Source organism: Hetaerina americana, unplaced genomic scaffold (genome assembly GCF_022747635.1).
Source record: "Hetaerina americana unplaced genomic scaffold, ioHetAmer1.1.p SCAF_4, whole genome shotgun sequence".
NCBI lineage: Eukaryota > Metazoa > Arthropoda > Insecta > Odonata > Calopterygidae > Hetaerina > Hetaerina americana.
In genome coordinates, this window is record NW_027286985.1 from 34,810,147 (window position 1) to 34,833,076 (window position 22,930).

A 22,930-nucleotide genomic window follows, 5' to 3' on the forward strand; every position below is an offset into this window, starting at 1 on the left:
AGTCACCTGGCTCTAACCTTTTGTATACACTATGGTAGATATAGCCACAGGTAATTATGATTTCATGAATTCATTGGTTGTTTGCATCTAATAGGGTATGGATATAGACATTTTTACACACAATATATATGTATACAGATGAGCGGCATCTATAAACATCCAAGATAACTATAAAGCCCTGCGCACGCGGTATTTATACAAAATCCTGAGAGCTACAAAGTTATGGATGTGCGTTACACATAAGGCATGCGTTAACAATGGAAAATACGGTAATTCCAATAATATTTTACCCAATTTATAAAATTGATTGCAAATAATTTTAAATTCTTGGAGAAAAATTTAGCAATTTTCAGGGAACATCATATTAAATTTGATGATTATCTAGATTTATCCATTATTGATTTCTTTTACTTTATGCCTATATTTGACCTAATCCAGAAAAATAGCTAATAACTGCATATTCCAAATACTTGTGTTTCAAGTTCAACTGAAGGAGAAGATGTTATATCCAAGCCAAATGCCTGCTTAAAATTCCCAATGACTTAGTTTTGTTCGACGAGCATTTGAACAACATTAACTCTCATGGTTGGGTTAATTCTGCCAAGTACTAATATGCTGATTCACAATTATTATTTTCAGAGGTTCACAAATCAAGCCTTTTTTTAGCAATAAATAAAGAAGGATGTGATATTTAATTCATATTCATTTTTTAAAGTACCAGTTTAAAAATGAAAGCAAGGGGATTCCCAGCACACAAAACTTGAATGATAAATTCCAAAACACGCTTAAAAACAATATTTTTACAATCATGTCTCCAGGCAAAATCATTCCAAGGAAGTAAGCATTACAGTAGCTTACAGTGAAACCCATTTTTCATTACTGCTCATCATCCCACCTCCATTATTCTAGTGATCAGATTTTCTATCATGGAGTGAAAAATTTCCCAGCTCTTATTCCTAATAGTGGGTCTGTTCACTACCTTGCCCATTAATGAACTCAGGTAACATATATTAAAGGGGTTTCACTGCAATTATTTTAAGCAGTATTCCAGATAAAAACAGGCAAATATATAATAAAGAAAAAACTACCAATTAAAGCTATTTCCTTCAAACACTTAAGCTTTTTTATTTGGGGAATCAGGCTGCATGAGGAATAGGAAGGACAAACTAAGTGCATAACTCTAAAATATACCTGCTAGAAAGTACATAGATAATATAAGCAAAAGACATATTAGGAGTCGAATAATAATTTATACAAGCTAACTTACGAGGCATATTCATAAAGTAAGGGCTGTTTGCTTATATTTAAATATTGGTGCTTCAGAACACAGTTTTACTCCTGCAGTACCATCTACTAATTCACTGAGAAGCTATATCAGCATTTATTTTGTTTCAGAAGTCGTTTGCTTGTCCATCCATGCACACAAAAATGTCCGCGACAATTGTTGATCTCGCCAGCTGTGAGGTGCATTCTGCCATACGATTCTTTTAATCAAAAGGATTGTCGGCTGTTGAAATTCATCGGGAGTTATGCCTAGTCTATGGACCTACATTTATGAGTGAAGGAAAGGTTAGACAATGGTGCCCTGATTTTAAAAATGGACTAACAAATATCCATGACGAAGAGCAAAGTGGCAGGCCCAGTATTCTGACCGATGAAATTGTTTTGCAAGTGGAACAAAAACTGTGATGTGATCGTTGATTGATGATTGACGATTAATGGCGTGGCTGAAAAATTTCCTCAACTTGGATGCACTACTGTTTACAATATTGTCACGGAAAATCTCGGATACCACGAATTCTGTGCAATTTGGGTACCAAAACACTGCAGCCAAAACCAATAAGAAAACTCAAGATTTTTGTTCAGAACTCTTTGACCACCCACTGTACACTCCTGACCTTGAACCTAGGGACTACTTCTTCTTCTTGCACTTGAAACTGGCTCGGTAGAAAATGTTTTGAAACCGAAGAGGAACTTAAGAACAGCATTGTCAATTGGTTCAAATCTCAGGCCACGAGCTTCAATGCAGAGGGGTTGGTGCAGCAGTACAAAAAATGCTTAGAAGTGAACGGCGATTATGTAAGGAAGTGAAGTAGGTTTGTACCTAACTAAAAGTGCCAATAAAATGTCTTTTATATGGGTATATTTTTTCCTATGACCAAATAGCCCTTACTTTATGAGCTTGCCTCATATATTAATATATTCTCTAGTGAGTTTTATTTTGAATCTTATTTCTTATAATTTTATGCAAAATAACTCATACTCTAGCTTACTAACTACACATTTAAACTTCAAGCTTACGCTCAATTAGTTTCCTATTCCTTCAACATAATTATAGTATTATGGCTATATCACTGGTGGACTAATGGAATTCCTCATGAAGTTAAACATTTTCAGCATGTTTATATCAGATAGAGTATCAAGCATAAAGCTTAAGTTTCATGTATTATGGAACTATTCACGTCATTCAAGAGATTTTATCAGGGTACATAGTTTCCATATTAGTTTCCTGAGTCTGAGAATGCATTCATGTATGGATGGAAAGCATGATTTGGTTCTGGATTTCTCCAGTTGTTTCCGACACTTTGCTCTAAGACAGAAGCATAAAATTCTCCACATATTTTAAAATGTGAAAACCTTTTCCAGTAAGAGAATTTATTATGCAGTTTTCATTTTCATGCCTTGAGCATGTAGCATGAAAAACATTCCATAGAAAGTTTTTCCAAAGAAATTGATATCTTAAAAATAAAAAAAATTATATCACGTTCTCAAGAAATGGAAAAAATATCTCAGAACAAATTAAAAATTAGAAACTAGAGGAACCCAATATAGCTAAATGAGTAATCTGGCTTGCAACAACAATTGCACTGCAATATGATACCAGATCAACAGTCTCAGACGATTTCTACAAGTAATTCCGGTAAAAAATGACAACTACAGAAATGGAGCATACTTAATTTGTTTCGATTTTCACTTTCCTAGAGATATAAAAAGTTGCACTTAAACCTCTGCCATGATTCATGAATTTCCACTGGTGGTAGGAATTGTAAATGGCAATTTTAGTGGTCTGGTAGGTTCAGGCTATTTGTCATGTTTCATTAAATTTGGTAAAATAATACCTGATAGAGATTAATTATTGGGAAAAGGAGTAGTTAGCATGTATTTATATAGTCTTTCATTTATGAGGAAGGTAACTTCTTTGGTGAGCAGCAGTACCATTCAGTTACTCCAAGTGATCTTCCATTATTGACACACAACAAGACAATATTCCTCTGAAGTGCCTAAATCTAAGTGACTCACCTTCAGCTCCTCCTCCATTTCGGACAGCTTTCTCTCCAAAGCCCTCCTTTCACGCTTCTCTACTTCAGACATATTTTTACTTACACTTGGGGTCGCCTAAAAATAAAAAGGCTTGATCAAGAGCAAAATCTGGAGTAGCAACTGATGAATTATGGGGCCAGAAAACCGAAGGTTAATGAAACAATCAAGAAACTATTGCCCTTCTTAATAAGACTAAAATATAAGTGTAAAATTACCTAGAATTTTTAAGATAATCAAAATCATTCACTAGCATAGTATGCTATTATTTCACAAATTATCAAGACATATTTTCCCCAAATGTAGGGAGTAGCTCACTTCATAACCATGTTAACTTATGTCTCCTTTCTTTACCCTTCCTCAACAAAGTGTTCTCTGGTCTGAAGCAGAAAAATCAAAACTTTTTAAGTCAAGCTAAATTTTTCAGCAATAATTTTTTAAAACAATTTTTCAACAATATTTTTTGATAAAAATGATTTTGGCTAAAAATATTAAGCTAATGATGGAAGTGCACCAATCAAGTGGGAGGGGTTGAAAACCCCTGACTGAAAGTTAAAGTGGAATGTTTAAATTATAAAATTAAAATTTTACAAAAGATTTTGAAAAAAAGGCTGAGATAATGTTAGTAAAAACCATGAGACTAAAACATACGGAAAGGAGTAAATGATCTCGGTACAGAGGTGAGAGGACAGGATAAGTGTAAGTAAGGTAGAGAAAGAACGGAAATGCCCAAGGAACAAAAAAGAGACGTCTAAAGAAATAAAGAAAAGTAATTCAAGCCTTCACAACTTATGAGTTAGGAGAATGTCAAACATCAAGCGGATGGATAACCTGAGGAATAAGGAAGTAATGAAGGTGATAAACAAGGGAATTACACTGATAAGCTAAATTAAAATGAAGAAGAATAACTGGAAAGGCCCCACACTCGTAAGTGTGTAGCTTACTCTGTGCATTAAAGACAATACAAACTTAATGACTGTAGCTGTCAGTTTGAACAACAATACTTACATTGATGTTGTTTTGTGTGCTGGCAACATCTTGCAACTGGCTACGTGTTTCCTTAAGCTCTTCCTCTGCTTTGCGCAGGCGTTCACGCAACCTTTCATTTTCAGCCTGGGACTCCTCCCAAAGCTATAATTTTAGGTGGCAAGAATACAATATTTTAGAAAATTTTAATAACAAAAAATATTAATGTATAGTCTGTTACTCCTGAATTTAGTGCCAAACAGTCAACTGGAAAGTCACTCTTTATTAGGCCTCCTCTACAGCTTCACAGAAATAAGTGACCAACGAGCATTGCACTTATATATTGGATCCCCAATCTCTCTAATGTATCCAAAGATGTAATTTTGTCTTCACTTTCCCCTTCTTTATCTTTCCAACCAAATGGTAAAATCTGATGTAAAGTTCATTTACAACATTATCAACTCTCTCACCGACTGCTCTGAACTGCTCTCCCTTGTCAACTTTAGAGTACCGCCACAACCTACTCACGCACACACATTTCTACATATGCCCACTCCCAGTCACTTATCACTAATTAAATGCTCTCTTTTCTTCCACCTCACTTCTTTAATGAACTCACTCCCTAATACCATCGATCCTTTTCTGTTTTCCTCCAACATATTTACAGACCTAGCTAGCTCTTTCTCATCTCTCCATAGTTAGATAATATAATTACCTCCTTTTGTTATTTCTTTTTTTAATTGACAATACTTGTTCATATTGTACCTATGCATTCCAATTTGTATGTTTTTTCACGCCCCACTTTGAATTTGCAAGTTACTGCTGTATGTGGTTTTATTTTCGAATAAATAATGACAAAATAAATGATACATACACCCAAGTGTCAAAAATCAAGGGCAATATTTATGCCATTTACAATTACACAAAATATTTTGAATTTTTCCATGATTGAGAGATGAGTAGTAAAAACAACATTATTCTGAAAATTTTGAGTTACCTTGAATTAAAATCCTAATTAGAACATACTTCCCGAGTTAAAAAGGAATTTTTTTTTCAATTGAAAGGAGCATATGCTACAACAGCCCAACAACAGCTGGATTTTCAAATTTCATTATGCTAGTATATTGTGCATTAAGTCTGCACACAAAATAAGGAGTAAACATTAGATACAAAGAGACTTTCAATTTTTACTCCTCATCAACAATGGTCTGGGCTAGTTTTTTTCTGATACCAAATGTAATCGGATTAGTCATCATTTAGTTTTTATTAAGTGCCATTTTAAATTTAATTCTCTCAAAAAAGAATTAATACAGGGAAGTATAATAATTAGAAACACCATAATATTTTCAAAAGCATTATAGTGAATAATCCAAAAACTAATATTTTAACATATATTAATTTCATTTATACCAGGTTGCAGTGTCAGAAACTGGTAATTTGATTGCATTAAATTTGCTTAAAGGAAAACGATGATTATAGAGCTTTCAAGAGTACAGTTATAATAAAGAAATAAAATGGCAAGCATGATTTATACTTTTTGGTCTTTGCAAACTGAAGCTAAACTTAAGTTTACCTTGCTTCAGCCTTTCACTCAACAAACCACAGGAAAATAATTTATCTCATTATTATTTTATTAATCAGATACTTTGCACAAGCCTAAAAAAAACATCAGAGATAAAATTTTCACTGTGATATGAATTTGGGGTGTTCAATTAATTAATTGAAAATATTAAGAGTTTAGTTCTTTGTAAAACATGACAAAATACATGCAAAAACACCAATTTAGGGAATCCATGAAAAACTGAGAAGTCTGAATCCATATTTTAGAATATATATTGGTGAATCACAAGCAATACTATCATATAGCACATTTTAAAGTTTAGAATGTGAAAAAAATATTGTTATACCCCTTATTTTGTCTGCCTGCTCAAATAATCCAGTTGCAGCAAAATGCAGTTTAAGTATTCTTAGCATAAGTCTCGAAAATATATAAAATGAATATAATTAGAATCCATTTACCTATCATATAGGCACTAATGCCATGGTGAACCAAGAATGAACCAAAATAATTAGCTACAACAAGTCAATTATTAAGAATCAGCTGGGGGTGCAACCACTAGTTAGCTGCAACTTAAATTTTAGCATCTTTCAGATTTAAAAGCTATGGCTGAATGAGTGGACACCATGTGTGATGTCAAGGTATAAAAACCATAAAACCTTGAGTTTAATGAAGCCAAAGAGGACATTAAAAGTAGGAAATGAAACATAGGTGTTTAGAGGGAGGGAATCAGTACTGAGAAGTAAGCAGACCCTACAAAAAACAGAAACACTGAGCTTTAGTCACATTTCTCTATGTAATTTCACAATGGGGAACTTAAGATGATAAATGAGAAGGAAAAAATATGATAAACAAGTGCTAAGAAATAACTAACAAATAGGGGAAGAGATGAGTTTGCAGGGAGAAATTCAAAGATGGAAGGACAAGTGAATGAAGGAGAAACTGATGGGCAATAGGATGCTGGGATATTGGAATAGGGGAAAATACTAGGAAAGGAAGGTAGTGGGATGGAAAGAATATGCATTTAGTATAAAATCGAGGGGTGAAGAAAGTATGCAGCACCAAAAACATTATTTATGACAATATGTAACGTACGGCTAAAAGGTGTTTAGTGTCAAGCTAGGCATAGTTTAGAGATACAACAGCCTACAGTTCCATGGTCCCGACAAAAACCTTCTGATTAGATCTAAGAATTATAAGGGAGCATGTTCATTATCAATATCAATGGAAAAACTCAAAATTTTTGTTTCAATTACAATAACCTGAATTTCCAAACAAAACCACAGCAAACACAATGGTTTCTGTACGACCTTCCATTGATAGGATGATGACAAAACTTGACATAAAAGGAAATATGTCATGTCTATATCAAAACTAATTAATATACTTATGCCAGCCTTAGAGGAAAAGTTGTAATAATACCATTGTCTGCTATATCACAAGTTTTGGGCTTGATTCCTGCATAGGTTATGTTTTCTTCCCTGAAAGCTTTGGTATTTGTGAATGCTATAAAGATTATTTCATGGGTAATAATTATTACAATAACAGAGTTGGTAATGATGTGAATTAAATAAAATAATTATGTATGCATTTATTACTACTCCCTTAGCTGATAACAGGGATACTATTAAACTACTCTAATCATGCTCCAAGGTTGGTTACACATTAGATTACATAGTTATTATGTTCCAAAGACGGCTTGGTAGCTTAACTGGCTTAAGCATTCAACCGGATATTTAGGGATCTGGGTTCGAATCCCAGTCAAGGCGAATGATTTTTACACTCTGTAATTGTTGCATAGTTAGTCTGTTGCTTACAAAGAATTTTAATTCAACTCTATGGAGACTTTAAAAACAGAAATGAAAGTTAAATAATTAAGAAAGACATTTGATCTAGGACAAAATGAACACTAAAGCACTTCATGGAAGTATTTGATATTCAATGTGGACACCATGAGTAACTTTCTAAAGTTTTACCGGACAGTGGAACAAGATATTCCACTACACTGTAGCATATTAAAGTTCAAATAAAAAATATTCAGCACATAAATTATTACAGTGCTTTGAACTCTTTGTACTTCTATTCACTGAAATGCAGAAAATTACTGATTTTTCCCTGTGGGCACAGACCTCGGGGTAAAAAAACCTCCATATAAGACAACATGAGCCAACTATTCTCAATCTGATTCTTAATTACTTTTTATACTGGCTCAAAGTTATTGCTTCACATTTGATAGGCGTTTCTAAAATATATATAAGAGATCCCTAAATATCTGAGATTGAAATACCTGAACAAACAAAAGCAAAAGACGAAGGTAAGTCCAAGAGGAGATAAAAGGGCTGGTTTCAGGGATTAATGATGACTGTTTCATATGTTACACACAACCAATGGTCGATTACATTCATTGCATATGTACTATGAACAGATTATTGTGCATTTCTGATTAATTACCTCTTATGGTATCAAGGATGTGAAACATAAATTGGACCTCTCATGGGCAATGCAGACCAGTGGGAAGGCATTAATTGACAGATAGAAAAATATTTCAGCATGCCTCAATTTATTGATTTCCCTTTCCATACCATCCACACAAATTTTGAATGGAAATAGACTATAAAGACCACAACTTTGGAAAGATGAATCCAAATAACTAATACTGGAATTCCAGCTAATCTACAGACCCCCAATTTCACATTTGACCAATGATAGGATACATTCAACTTGCCATGAAACCTAACGAGGGAAATTCCCTGATTTTGACCAACCCCAAAGCATTGATTTTTTCACCTGTTTTTTATTTTTACAAACAAGGAATTTCAGCATGATTTCCACTGCTCAAATGCGATAGAAACTCTAATAGTATGTCATGTATGTGGACTGTCTATTATGATATGTTTGAGGCATTTGTGATGAACATAAGAGTATAATTTGTCTTCACAAGAAAGCTTTGTAATAATGCATCATAAATATCTGTAAATTACACATCCGATTTCAATTGTTGAGCAGTTCAAAACTCATAAACAGGTAGGTAGTTATTCATGGTAGTACTACTCTTCTCTCTTGCATCCTATTCTTAGCTTCAGCACACCGTTCACCAAAATCTTTTTCACTTCATTTTCTAAACCAAACTAGGCATCACTAATTTATAATGTAGACAAACCACACTGTTTATTGTATGGTTAATCTACTTCTACCTAATATTGACCTGAACAAAACAAGAAACATATTTTTTTAAAGTCATTGGCAATTTAAAATAACAAAGAACATTACCTTTTTGTAATTGAGGGCAACCTCTCCATTTTCAGAATGAGAAGGTGTCTCAGGTCGACTGCTATTAGCATAATCTCCTACTCCCCGTTCACCACTTAAGGATGACGTAGACCCTAGACGAGAAGAACGGCCAGATCTCTCTGCACCACTCTATACAAAAAAACAAATACAATTATGGTAACCCACTAATATCTTCAAGAAAGCACATTTATATTGGTTCCCTCACTTAACTAAAAAATGGTGAAGTGCAAAAAAAACTAATGGAAAAATTTAAGTGCATTGATTAATGAGTTTCCTTTGAAAATGACTAATTTGAACCTCAGGAAATCATCATAATCATGAGTAAACTAATGTGATTTCTGAGTTCCAAAAGTAATGCAATTGAATTTCCCACACCGCTCCTATTGGTCCGCATGTCATATATCAACTGATAGTAGTTGATGATACAATGAAAAGGCTGTCAAAGCGAGTATAACATGAAGGTAATTAAATTCAGACATACATAAGAGAAAAGACACCACATGAATCAAACAAATTTTTCCACAGTCTATTTAAACAGTCCATGTATTTCAGCTAATTAAGCCAGAATCAGGTGCAATACTGCTTGATCATAGCTTAATTACCAGACACATAGCATGAGTGTAATTTGAACCATCTGGCTAATGTCCATGAGATAGAAGTTCACGAGAAACCTTGTGAAGCTAACTTAATATTTGCATAGAGGCTTAAAAGTGTTCAATTTGTCTATGGAATCATGAAATTAATTTTAAAAGCTTTGCTCTACATATTTTATTTACTTAAGCAATTTCTTTTACCCATCTGAAAATTTTCAATATACACTGACATGCTCAAATAAGCCCTTCAGTAAATTATATTGCCTGTAAGAGTTTCTACTCTAAAAAATGCATGCAGATTATTAATGATGAGACCAATTTTTCGAGCTCAGTTTAGGTTAAATTACACTGAATTTGATTTCAATTGTATACACATATTCAGAAACATTCCCTAATTAAATGGCCTGAGTTGTCTTTTATTTTCATTTCGATATTGCTATGCAATGGCTTATATACAGATCGCTGTAACGTAACATAGCGTGGAAACACTTTTGGTAAAATAAAACCTAAAAAAATAGGCTCCCACACTTCATTAAACAATAGGCATGTTCATTAATGGAGATGTATTTATAATTCACGGTGGGAACATTTCACTCAACCTGATATAATTATCAATTTCACCTCCTGCATCTTTGGCTGACAATGAGTGATCATTCAAATAACTACGTGTACTTTTGAAGGTAAGTGTATAGTCTTAAAAACTATATAAGAACTCAAAACTATTCAACATTTAATTAGGGAGTACCGAATTTTCGATTTAATATATAAGTCTCAAAATTAGCCAAATCATTTTCATTCATCTATCAAATACCTACAAAATTCAAGTTTAATCAAATACCTACAAGGTTCAAGTAAAATTTATCTACATTACAGGTAAGGTTGAAATGTCTCTAACACTCAGTTAGATAATTTAATGGATTTATCAAAGATAATTGAAAATTTAAATCAAACAATCTTCTAATTTCGGAATAATTTGGGAAAACAACAAAAAAAATGTTGTAAGACATGATATCAAGAAAATGAATTAATGTTTCGTTTTCAATTTATCATTAAGAAAAAAATACAAATGAGTTTCCCCATGCTACAATTAGTCCTTGCTCTGGTTACAACTGAATTTATAATTATTTATTGGAAACACTCTGACATTAAAGCTATTATAATTATAGCTAAAAACATTCGCAACCAATAACACCTGAGCACACACTGCTAAAACTACTTAACGGCGGGAAAACCGGCCGAATTTTCGCTCAATGAATTTCCCATTGAAGAAGAATTGGGGCTGATTGCTATCTGCCTGTGGATAAACTCAATAAAACACCCCTGGGGAACGGTCCTTACGGCGTATCCTTCGCTTCGGATGGAGGAGAGAGAAGAGAGCGAGGGAGACCTCGATGACAACGTGGTCGACGGTGGCGAGGGCAATTTGGACGCAGCGGCGGAGAGCGGCCGGAAGGCGGAGGAAGGCGAAGGCCCCGCGGCTGCATCCTTCTTCGAGGAGGAGGTAGAGGAGGACGATGAGCCCACTCGTCCGGGACTGTAGAAGCCGGACGTGGAGGACGAGGAATACGGGCTATTGTAAGTGGCCGCGGAGGAAGACGACGAGGAAGCCTGGGGGCTCGGACTCAGCGATTGGCCGTACGAGGACGGCTTGGAAGAGGAAGACGACGAGTCCGAGAAGGACCCGCTGTTGGGGCGCTGCGTGGTCAAGGGCGTCGCAGGCAGGGTGGCCCTATGGCTCGCCAGGGAATGAGAGGGCGAGGTGTAGGGGGTCGTGGATGACCTGGAAGAAGTGCCGGCGGGCGTCAGGGGCTTGGAGGAGTAGGGATAGACCCCTGATGAAGAGGAATGGGAAGACCCCGGGGAGGCGTATGCCTTCGTCTGTGAGGACGAGTAAGGCGCACTGGAGATGTTGGCTGAGTATGGATTATTAGTCGACGTGGAGGAGGAATAAGAACTGCCCACCGAGGACGGCTTGTAGGGGTTAGAAGACGATATGGCGGAGGAGTATGGGTTTGACGAGGATGTGGAAGAAGAATAAGGGTTGGTGGAGGAAGAAGAGGGGTACTGCTTAGTAGGGGACTGCACGGAGGATGAGTATGGGCTGGAGGCCGAAAACGCGTTCGACGTTGGGGAGGAGTAAGGGTTGCTCGACGATATCGCGGCGGAGTAAGGGTTGTTCGCCGCCGTGGACGCCGAGTAAGGGTTACTCGACGACACGGAAGACGAATAAGGGTTATTGGCGGACGCGGAGGAAGAAGAGTAAGGGTTCACAGACGCTGTATTGGAGTAGAGGGATCCTGAGTTGGCGATGGGCGAGAAACCTTTGGAGGGATGGGAGGAGATTTGGTTGGCCCCATGGTGGAGGCCAAAGGAGGACCCGGGGGAGGAATATGGAGACGAGAAGGAAGAGGAGGAACTGGAAGGAGATGTGGGCAAGGAGGCGTAGGGGGCATGGGCAGACAAAGAAGAATGCGAGTTGGAGGAATAAGGAGACGTGGAAGACGACGAGGATGTGGGCGAGAAGGCGGGAGTCGCCGGGGAAGACGCCGCCGGTATGAGCGACGGCACGTGGATGGAGTAAGGCTGGATGGTATAGGGGGAGGAGTAGGGCGAGGAAGGTAAGGAATGGCTGCTGGCGTTGGAGGTAGACCCCGGGAGGGACAATCCTCCGTACCCGGAGGACGTGCCGCCGTAAGTCGACGGCGAAGGAGAGCTGCCTCCCACACCGCCGAACTGCGAGGACGCGGAGCCGGTCGGGGACGAGAGGAGGGACCGAGGCCTGGGGGTCGGGCCGCCGACGCGGGGCCGCCTCTTGAGGGAAGATGACGGCGATGAGGATGCGGAAGAGGGCCCCGAGGAGGACCCCAAGTGGTGGTGGTGGAAAGACATGGTGGGCGGCACAGAATGGGTGAAGACGAAACTGAAAGGGTTCGCTCAAAGAATAAGGGAAAATCGCCAGAATGAGTCGGAAGATTCACGGTGAGAGGACGGGTAGGAGAGTTCGGAGTACATCGCCACTCTGGGGGAAAAGGGGGAGATGACCGGGGGGGGGGGTTAGGTCAGGGAGACGAACGCCAATTTTCCCTAGGAAAGATTTCGATCCCAGCCGTGGGTCCACTCAGTTCACTACTTCGTCCTCGGCCGCACTGAACACACACAAAACACGCACACGAGGTCTCCTCAGGGGGTGCGGGGGGACCTTGCCGGGAGGGGGGGGTACAGCGGGACCTCTCGGGCACGACTGCGGGGGCGGCAGAGGGGGAGGATGCTGGCAACGGAGAGACTCGTGGGCGTCAGGAGGGAGCGCAAGGGATGCGGGAACGAAGACTGAACGAGCGGCACGCTCGCGGGGAGACTGCGGCGAGGCGGGCGCGCGGGCCCGAGGCACATTGGCGCAGAGGGGGCGAGGTGGGGGCGAAGGAATGGAGGGGGAATGCCCATCCCTTCTCTCCTTTCCGCCGACTCCTCTCGCCGCATGAAAACCCTTTATCCTCACTCAACCGCCCCCCTCCCCTCCCGCGACACCCATCCATGTACCAAACTCAACCCGGTGACGCACGCACGCGACGTGGGGACGAACTCAGACACGGTCACGCACGTAAAACGGACGGAGGGGAGGGAGAGCGCTCGGGGAGGCGAAGGAGGAGAGGGACACGAGGGCGGTCGGGGAAGGGTAGAGTAGGACGGGAGGTGGATTGAAAAGCGGGATGTTTCGATGCAATTACGAAACGTCGTTTGGGTTTCCTTTTTTTTCTTTGAAGTACGGCAAAAGGGGCGGGGAGAATTGGGAAAGAAAAAAAAGAAACCGCGGGGGCGTTGTCGGTTTATTGCAGGAAGCGGAGAATCGAGGAGCGACGGGTTGGTTTTATTGTCGTAACGTCTGCTCCTCCCCCCTCAAAGGCGTGGCTTGTTTTGGTGCCCTTCTTATCTTGCTCGGGAGATACGCACAGAGTTCTCGCACACTGCGAGATAAAGGCTTGCAACTTTGGCTTCTGTACACAAAGGTGTTTACTCCAAACGGAACAGGAGCAAGACCGTGCCTGAACGCGCAAGCAATGGATTTTATTGCTTGGAAATCATACCGGCGAAATTTTATCGCGAAATATCGCAATTGTGACATCACTATACAAACCACACATGAGCATAATTAATCCTTGAAAGTGCTATAAGAAGATAACCTAGCTGACGACAGGGTGCCTGGATGGAATTGAGATTATTTTCCCCACAAACAATTATGCCTTACCATCAGGAAAATATTAAATTAGTATCATGAGCCAGAATTGGTGAACAATTCCGTACCATCTTGTTGCTAAGTACAAACAGGGAAGAATTCGAATGTGGGCTAAGTGCCCTCTAATCGACATGAGTTACTTGAAACGGTTTTACGCATTTATGTAGTGGGTATGAGGAAAGGACATTGTGGGCAACGTTGCCTTTCGGAACTTGACAAGCTAGATTTAGCGTCTTTAGGGTTCGCCAAGCATATTATTTGTTTCCAGCACAAAGGCTTTGGTGTTCTCTTGCACAACTGCTACCGCCAAATCTGACGCTCTAACTTTTCCCCAGACATTATTTACCTTGGAATAAAATGATGTCTTACAGTGGATTACGTAACAATTTTCAGGTGAAATCAACGACATTTACCTTTCTGTTCCTTAATGAAGCGAAAAATTGATTTAAGCTCAATCATCGGGCACTCAGATTCAGCATGAATCGTACGCCACTAGATTCCCTCAATCCTATTCTCTATCAGATTTCCACACTTCGATGTTATGATGTCATAAGCCGCTTATGCTAAATTAAATTATTCTGAACTACTGCCAACCTCTCAAGAAAATTTTTTTCTTAAAAATCTTCTAGTTTATAAAATAACGTCACGGAGGTATATAGGGATAATTTACAGCTCAGTGCATTAATTGGAGCTATTACTCAAATGCTACTTATGCAAATGTACTCACTCATACACTGGCACACACATACATGTAAGTACAAATAGAAAACTTCATTCGAATAAAAAAACTTCGTGAGATTACTCAGACGGGTCGTCGATGGCCAGTGATATGAGGTGGGGAGAGAAGAGGAGTAAGATAAGGGAGAGGTAGACATTACACAGGGGAAAAATGCATGAAAATATTTCTCATCTCTTTCGGTTGGTGGTCTAACGTCCTTCCCCTAAGTCCTCGTGATCCTTCACAGGGTGTGATACACATCTGGTTTGGGTCACGAAGAGTTATGAACGCCTTCCCTATGGAACCAGCAATCCTGTAGTTAACAGTGCGTCGGGAGCTAAATCGAAATTGCTTTGAAATATTTTGCTCATCTCCCGTTGAGCAGAATTTACAATACTATTTGGTTCGATGAATGAAAGGCGATTAGCGTCGATTGTCGGCTAATGAAGTTTTAGCAGGAGGAATAAAATAAGCTGAAGAAAGAAGGCCATAAATGAAGACGTTTAGGGTATGTTTGCAGTAGTAAGTAAGCTGGAAGGGGGGAATCCTAAGGAGACAGAAAAAGTGGATGGAGGTGACATTCTGAGGTAACGGGATGTTATGGGCTCAGACAGAGTTACACACTCCCGCCACGATTAGTGTTCTGGATAGGTGTAAGCAGTGAGAATTTTACGCTGCACGACGTATTGAAGGTAGACTGTAGCAAAACTGCAACGAAAATAGAAATTGGTGAAGGTTCGAGCCCATTATTACTCCAAATACCTTTTGCAAACCTCAAAAACCGCCAGGGAATGATTAAGGGCCTTCGTTTTACTATAAAACTTCATTAATTTATTTGATACGTATCTTCACATAATTCCTTCTTTCGTCCACTATGCGAGAGTGGAGAAATCGCGTAGTGTATCACGTGGGGATAACATTTTTGGGAGTTCGACAACACTGTCCGCGATGCGTGTTTCTTAAGAAGACAGTTTTACATGGAAGAGAAAGAACATGCACAATAATCGATATTTGACACAAACTATTTACGCGTCTAGCATTCTGCTTCAACGCCGGTCGGAAAAAATACAGGTACAAAGATGACAGCACGACCAGTACGAAAAAAATAACACCATGCGATACAAACCGTCTCGAGTCATGGACGGGCTAAGGAATTCCCGTCGGCCTTACACAGCAGCTGCCATTGACACTGAGACGCAAGCGGCAGCTTCCACATTTAGAAACGGGGAAAAAACGAACGGAATTTAGACACAAGAGGCAAAGGGTTACCAGTGTGGCGATAGAACGTGTGCCCGAGGGCTCAATGGGCCATCTCCTACCCGCTTCTCACAACTTATGAAAGTGCAATTTTAATTAACGCCCGAACGAGTCCCTGAAGGGCGGAGCTTCACAGGCGGAATGGCACGTCAAACTGAGGAAAGGAAATCCGTGATTTGAGCTATAAGGCGAGCCTGAAGACTTTACAGCAAGTGAGTACGGAATTTTAGGACATTTGAGGACTGTAACTAAACTCAAAAGACTGACACGACTCCGCACCCTAAAATATATAAGAGTTGTAAAGAAATGTAAAATGACAAGGTGTAAAAATACACCACAGTACAGTTTCGCACTTTGGAAGATAAAAAAAACAGGCCTACCTAAGTCTGATTTTAATGTGGAGTAGTGTGGCCCGAGATGGCGTTCCCTTAATGACTAGGGTATCCTTCGTAAAGGTACAGTCAAACCGGAGACACACCAATCGCTTTTTGCGAGAATCAAATTTATTCTGGCAACCATTCGTGCACTGCGGTAACGAATTGCCCCTATAATCCGAACGCTCAATTTCGCGAGACATAGTTATAGGTAGGCTGTGGGCTACTTAGCTCCCAAGTTAACCTTCGAGTTGCGGAGTGTGACGATAGTGGGGAAAGCTGTAAAACCTTGTTAAAAGATACCGAAGCACGAAATGACCCCTTTTCTTCCCAAGCACCTCGTTAATTCCCTAATGGAGAAAATAATCGAGTGGTTCCATTTGATGGTAGGGGGAGGTCTTAAATGAAGGGCCCTTGAAACCTTCGTGCTGAAGAGATATTAACTAATACCATGACGTCCTCCGCCCCAGCGATAACGAAAGGAAGTACAGGAAGAGACGATAAGGAAGACTCTTTTTCCTGAAGAGCCGTTGACAGCGAAGGCCTTCGGCACATCAGAGGAGAGGACTCGAGGGCTAGTGCCGAGGCAATGGAATGAAATTGGTCGACTCAAAATCAATAGAATTAGGAAGATCAAAGGGAAAATGAGGTTACCGAGAGGAATATCTTTCGAAATATAGGGGAAGGTAGTTTATAATGTCAACTCTTTTCTGCAACTAACTCGCAGCTCAACGACCCTGAAGTATAATCTACCGAGAGGATGCCACGAAATTTGTCGCTCCAAGTCCCAATCAATCTGCTAATATTTTAAGTTAATATGTAAACATGGAGGAATACAGTATGACAGGATATCGGCCAACGGGTGCTTTGGAAGCCCCCAGACGGGTGAGGCCCTGTCGTATAGGATATTCAACGTCGTATTCAGAAAAATTCACAAGAACTCAGCTAATCTCGAGGCGGAGTTAGTACCTGCACATCACATTGCCAACGTTTCGTAAGATACATGTTGTTCAAAACATGAAAATAAATCACTTACATTGTATCATCATAACTAAGTCAACAACGAAAATCAAAATCTGCCAAATATGAGGTCTTAGTATCTAATACGTTGTCTTGATTTTTAGCCGGAATCTATGTACGTCGAAATTAATAACCGGGTCAATTCATACAGGTGCTGATCTTCCACTCACTACATTTCGTGAGCATGAGCTTTTACGATTCAAACGTAGGGACGTTCGATGTTATAAGAATGAGTTTGTTTTCTTGTAAACAACTTCGCAAAAAACGCACGGATAATATTTACGCAAAATGTTCCCAAGGCGACAGAGAATTAAGTTTCCACGGAGCCAAAATGATCCAACGGTTGCCATGGAGCCAACCTGGGCAAATGGGGAGAGAGGATTGGAGGGATGCCTTCTTCACTTAGAGACACGCTCACTACCTTCTGCAGTGCAGCCCAGCGAGCAGGGTTCGAGTGGGACTACAATGCAAGGTCCACATGCCCCAAAACGCCTCGAAATAAAACCCTTAAGAGAGGAAAAAGGTCTTGGATGGGATCAAAGCCGGATCAATATCATCGGCCATCGCCATTCTCGAATCGGAATCACCAGCGATCTTATGCCAACTTTTTATCCACAAGGGAGGCTTGTGTGCTCAGGTAAGGAACTAATGGCCCCCAGGAGTTTTGGATTTTATTTGATATTTTTTAAAGGCCAAGAGTTACATAATTAACTCGCCGTTTCACGAGACGAAATATGTTGCACCTCACGAATGTGCTTTTGATGAGCCGCCTCGCAGGGACTAAATTCCTGTGAATCTTTTACCGAATCCCTGATTGTGGGAAAGAGAATTAAAAAGGGAAGAAGCCACACCCTCGAACCCGAACCCTTCTTAAACTTCGCTAGACACCGGCCACCGGCGGAACGGGCCCTGGCTCGCATTCGCGACCGGAAAACGACATGCGGGCGGGCATATAGGTGTCGCTTTAAATTCTTTCCTTGCGTAGAGGAAGCATTCGCGCGAGGGAACTGAGGGAACGAGGTGGGGAGGGGGCGGGGAGAGTTTACGCCGCGCCAAGAAATGTTGGCGGAGAGGACGAAAACAAAAGGCGGGCGGGAGGAGAACAAAGGAAGGCGGTGGCGGCGCGCCCCGCGCAATTCGCCAATTCTGTCCGGACGAAGGGGTCTTCCGGGGCAAAGAGAAAGGACGAAAGAAAAGAGAGGTTGGTGGGAAGAGGTCGGCACGGGGGCAGGATGGTGGTCTGGGATTTGGTCGCGGCGACGGAAGTGTACGTCGAGGACGGCGACTCGGAATCGCATCGCATCGATCAGGGTCGCCCCGAACCACCCGCCTAAGCCGGATGGCGAGGTCGAATCCGCTCAGCTGTCCGCCCGCTCCTTGAAAACGATTCGTGTGCCGGTTGAGATATCAGGTGCGACTAATTAGACGTAGATAAGAATTACCACACCCTTTCACGGCGCACTTTTCTCTAAATCTTACTCCAATTGCTTGAACAGTTTAAGAAACTATGGACAAGAGAGTTCACCAAGGGGCTTTTCTTAAATTTCGTAAGACTGTTTTTGCCTTTTTTTACCCCATTTCCCCTTTGATCTGTGAGATATTAAACCTTCCCCTCTTACGCAATTACCGGCGCCTTCATTTTCATCAAGGAGGCAGGACTTCTCTTTTCTATAAATCAGCACATTTAGGCTTGACGAAAGTGTTGTTGACTACTATTACGGATCATGGAAAGGTGAAATTGAGGTTCTTACAACGTTTTTGAAATGAATACATGAAATAATGTTTCCCTAAGCTGTAAAGAGTTAAACAAAGGGTTAACCCTTTACGGCTTAAGGAAAAATTATTTCATGTGGTCATGAAATTACTGATCAATTATTGTATTCTATTACTGAAAAACACTCAAACTCAAAAGAAAACTTTGGCTACATTGCAATAAACATTTGGAAACTTTTATTACGTTGATGAATGCTTAAAATAATTCCGAAGTTAGCTTTATCAGTGAGTATTTGCACAATATATTCTTTGATGATCCATGCTTGGTAATTAGAATTCCTTCTCTATGAACAATGGCAGAAATAATGTAAAAATAACCCTCACGTAAGGCTTTCTCGGACACCCCCTCCCGTAATGAAACGTAATGAGATAGTACACCCCCTCTCCCCCAAAAGCCTTTGGTAATTTAAAGAGAGCACCTAAGACATAGAAAACGATTGTTAAGAGTAGGTCAGGAATCAAAATATTTACAAAGCTTGATTCAAAGTTCGGGTCTAGACACTGGTGCGGTTGCAGTTATGGTAAACCTACATGTGTTACGATCATGATAACGACATGCTTTTAAAAACCAGCGGAAATATGTACGAGTTCAAATAATGCAAAGGTGGGATTGAAATGCTTCATTACGTTAATTTGGGTTAAATGAATCTGTAATGTTAAACAAGACACGGTACAGACAATCCAGCGTACTAAGCACATATGAATTTGCATATTCGCATTCCGATGGGAAATACGCTCCTTTCTTATGTTTGTGAGCAATTCGAAAGGAACAATGTACGCCACTAAACTAAAGAAACGAAATATTCAATATAGTAATAAGTTAACCTAGCAGTCAAAACAAACTCTACCATAGTCTACATCCGTCAGTTGCCTGGGATTTCAGCTGCCTGTCAACAGTTAATTGTGAACAGTCCCCGAAGTGCTCTTTGTGTTAATTCGACGCTAGGTGGTGGACCTTTGCTTACTGCGAACAAAGGCGGTTCTCCCTCTATGTATAGTTCGTCGAATGTTATTTCCAGTAATTTATCCGACAGATCTATTTTTCCTTTGCCGTTGAATCTTTACTTCAGGTAGTTTCAGCATTATACGGATATAATTACGGAAGGCGCACATGCTAACGCACTCTCAACAATGGCTGCTAATACATAAGGTGACATTTTCTGTCTGCCAATTGGTCGCTTAAGTTTAAATTTCAACCCGTAATTACAAAATAATTGAGCGTTGAATTAGTCCGCTTGGCCGCTTAAAGGGGGGATGTACGGCGGGTGGGCCTGAGGAAGAAGAGAGGATGAGTAGACTAGCTATGATGACTAGTCGTTAGCAGGGATAGGTCTATTAGTGGGTGGCGGAGACGCGGTAATGGAAAAATGTGAGGAGGGAAACATCCCGGTCGTCACGTGAAAAAGGAGGTTCGGCGGAATGGAAATGGAAAGAGACCCTAATTTTAATTCTGAACTGATTGGCCATAACTCTACGGGTACATGGTTCCTGAGCGAAATTGAGATACGCGGAAGGTACACAACATCAAGCTCCGATGAAAAAGACCTCATTGGTTTGTTTCCTCATTGACGTTCTATTTTATTATTGTTACTAGGGTAACGTCAATCCAGGAGATATCCTGACGCGCATGGAACCCGCACAGCTATCACTCCCTATGAACAAATTGATAAGCGAACCATTCCCCACTACCATCATTGTACACCATTCCGCTACGAGCAAGTTGGTTACTATAGGAAAGCATGCCACGACGATTAACAAAGAAAAATTGGAATTTTGTATAGTTTCGTTCCGAGAGCTAAATTTTAGTGGTGTGACCCGTTGAGCTTACCGCAAATTCTAATTAATTAATTTTTCAGCACATCTCTATTTTTAAACCCCGCTCCACATTACTTAATATGAAACTACCCACACCTACACGAACAGCTTCCAAGTCTTTCAACGCTTTATGTTTTTGATTAGAAATAGATTCTGGATTCATTTATTTGTGGAAGAAGAGAGGTCTTTATCTTCGAAGGCCTCTCCGAAGAGGTATTTCTATCAATAGATAACGGGTCGGACGGAAAATAACACTAGACTAGACATCAGGTAAGGGTTAATCAACATTTATACGCCTATTATTTCACTTTTTGACTACTGTGATCCTATTGAACGAACACAGAGAAAGAAGATTGTAAAAATGTATTATTAAATGAGAGCAGCGAAGCCTGTGGAGCGAAAAGAAGAATGAATATCAGTCTGATGCACTATATTTTCTTTCAGTAAGCAAGATCGTACTGAAAGAAAAGGGAAGAGCTGAGGAGTTAGGCCAAGTTAGGATTGCCAGAAGGAAGCGACGCCAGAGACTCAGTGAAGGAATAAAGACATTGGCAAATGTGTGACAGGACACCTTGTAGGACTACTAAACACCATCCCTCGAAATGATAACTTATAGTAATGATTCTAAACGGAAGGCCGAGGAGAAGTAGCAGGAAAGTTGACTACTGCAGAGATTTACTGACGTCACCGACAGATGTTTTAGTCATAATTTTTAACTAAACAGAAGTAGATCAACGACAACCTGTATTATGACATCGATCTCTTCAAACTTTTGAAAGACCAGGTACATTTCCGATGCCTCAAAGAAGGGCTCTTAGTTGTCGGGTGCAAGAACGGATGCAAATTGAAAAAATCTAAGAGAAAAATTTCGCTTTTCTGAAGACTCGTGATTAGCAAACCGGGCGCTTTCTTGGGCGGATATATCGACAAGGAAGATGCCAAGAGACGCAAGGAAGAACGACAAGACTACGAAAAATTCCCGCTTGCACATGGGCGCTCGATTCCTCCTCGCCAGCGTTGAGGGATTAGGGGAACGGAAAAAGGAACCCGAGCCTCCCGAGCTGGGGTCGGAATCGGGGTCGACGGGGCGCGCTTGGCAAACTCAAAACCCAAGGGATGAGGGATCTATATTCACAAAGTGTGTGGGGAATACGACGGCTAAATCACGGCAATCGAACTGCGTACTACTCTTCTCCGTTATTTTGTTACCATTTCTCGTGTTGATGTTTGCATGCAAGTCTCTTAGATTTATGCTTTGTTATATGTGCCGCTATAAATTGGAAATACTGCTCTATGAGGAAAAGTTTTCCTGAATAAATGAAATAAAGCTATTTCCCGCATGAAACATTACAAAAGACTTTCTTTAGTTCTGAATTCATGAATTTCCCGGGTTTTCAGAATCATCTTAATAATCAGATTATTTTTTTAGCAGAAAATATCAGCGAGAGGTATTAAAAAATGTGGCGGTTGACTGACTGGCACTTTAACCTGCAGATGGTTGACACGTAGCGCAGTCAACCACTAAAACTATCTTGTGATAATGGGCGAATCAACTTATAAAAAATTTACTTTGGAATACCCATGCTATTCGAGGGTTTTGAAATCCGAGTTTTTATCACTCGCGTATCAAAAACTTCAAGTATTTCAACGAACTTCTCGCATCGGTAGGTATGTTTGGAATTTTGGACAATTTTTTCATCTTTCTCTGGCTTTGGCAAAACTGTGGAAAATAGCCCAAGCATTCGGACGGACGACACACATTACCATTCCATCTCCATGTTTTCGAAGTAAATGACGAGGACACTTTCAGGCATTTTTACACTGGATGGAAGAAGTCTCCACTCCGAATTCCTCCGGAGAACTACGACTCAAAGGGACCGTCGAATCGTCTTGCGGGGAGGGAGAAAGAGGAAGGGCCGGGAGAGACTGAGAAGAATGAGGGACGAAGAGCAGGCCTCCCCCTCCCCCAGGGAACACCAGACATGGGTAAGCGTAGGGGACTAAAGGGAGCGAGCG

At 40.4% G+C, this 22,930-nt stretch overlaps 1 protein-coding gene across 5 annotated transcripts in view; it reads right to left on the bottom strand.

Moving 5' to 3' along the window:
• Positions 1 to 22,930, bottom strand: part of Mbs (Myosin binding subunit) — a 244,781-nt gene that overhangs the window by 20,265 nt on the left and 201,586 nt on the right. For all 5 annotated transcript variants that reach the window (XR_011701689.1, XR_011701687.1, XR_011701688.1 and 2 more), the window contains 3 exons: positions 9,113 to 9,262; positions 4,327 to 4,449; positions 3,301 to 3,396 (listed from right to left, as the gene is read on the bottom strand). Coding sequence is in view for 1 of the 5 variants with exons in the window: in XM_071589652.1 (XP_071445753.1) it covers positions 3,301 to 3,396; positions 4,327 to 4,449; positions 9,113 to 9,262 (369 nt within the window). In the remaining 4 variants the exon portion in view is untranslated. The remainder of the gene's footprint in view (positions 1 to 3,300; positions 3,397 to 4,326; positions 4,450 to 9,112; positions 9,263 to 22,930) is intronic.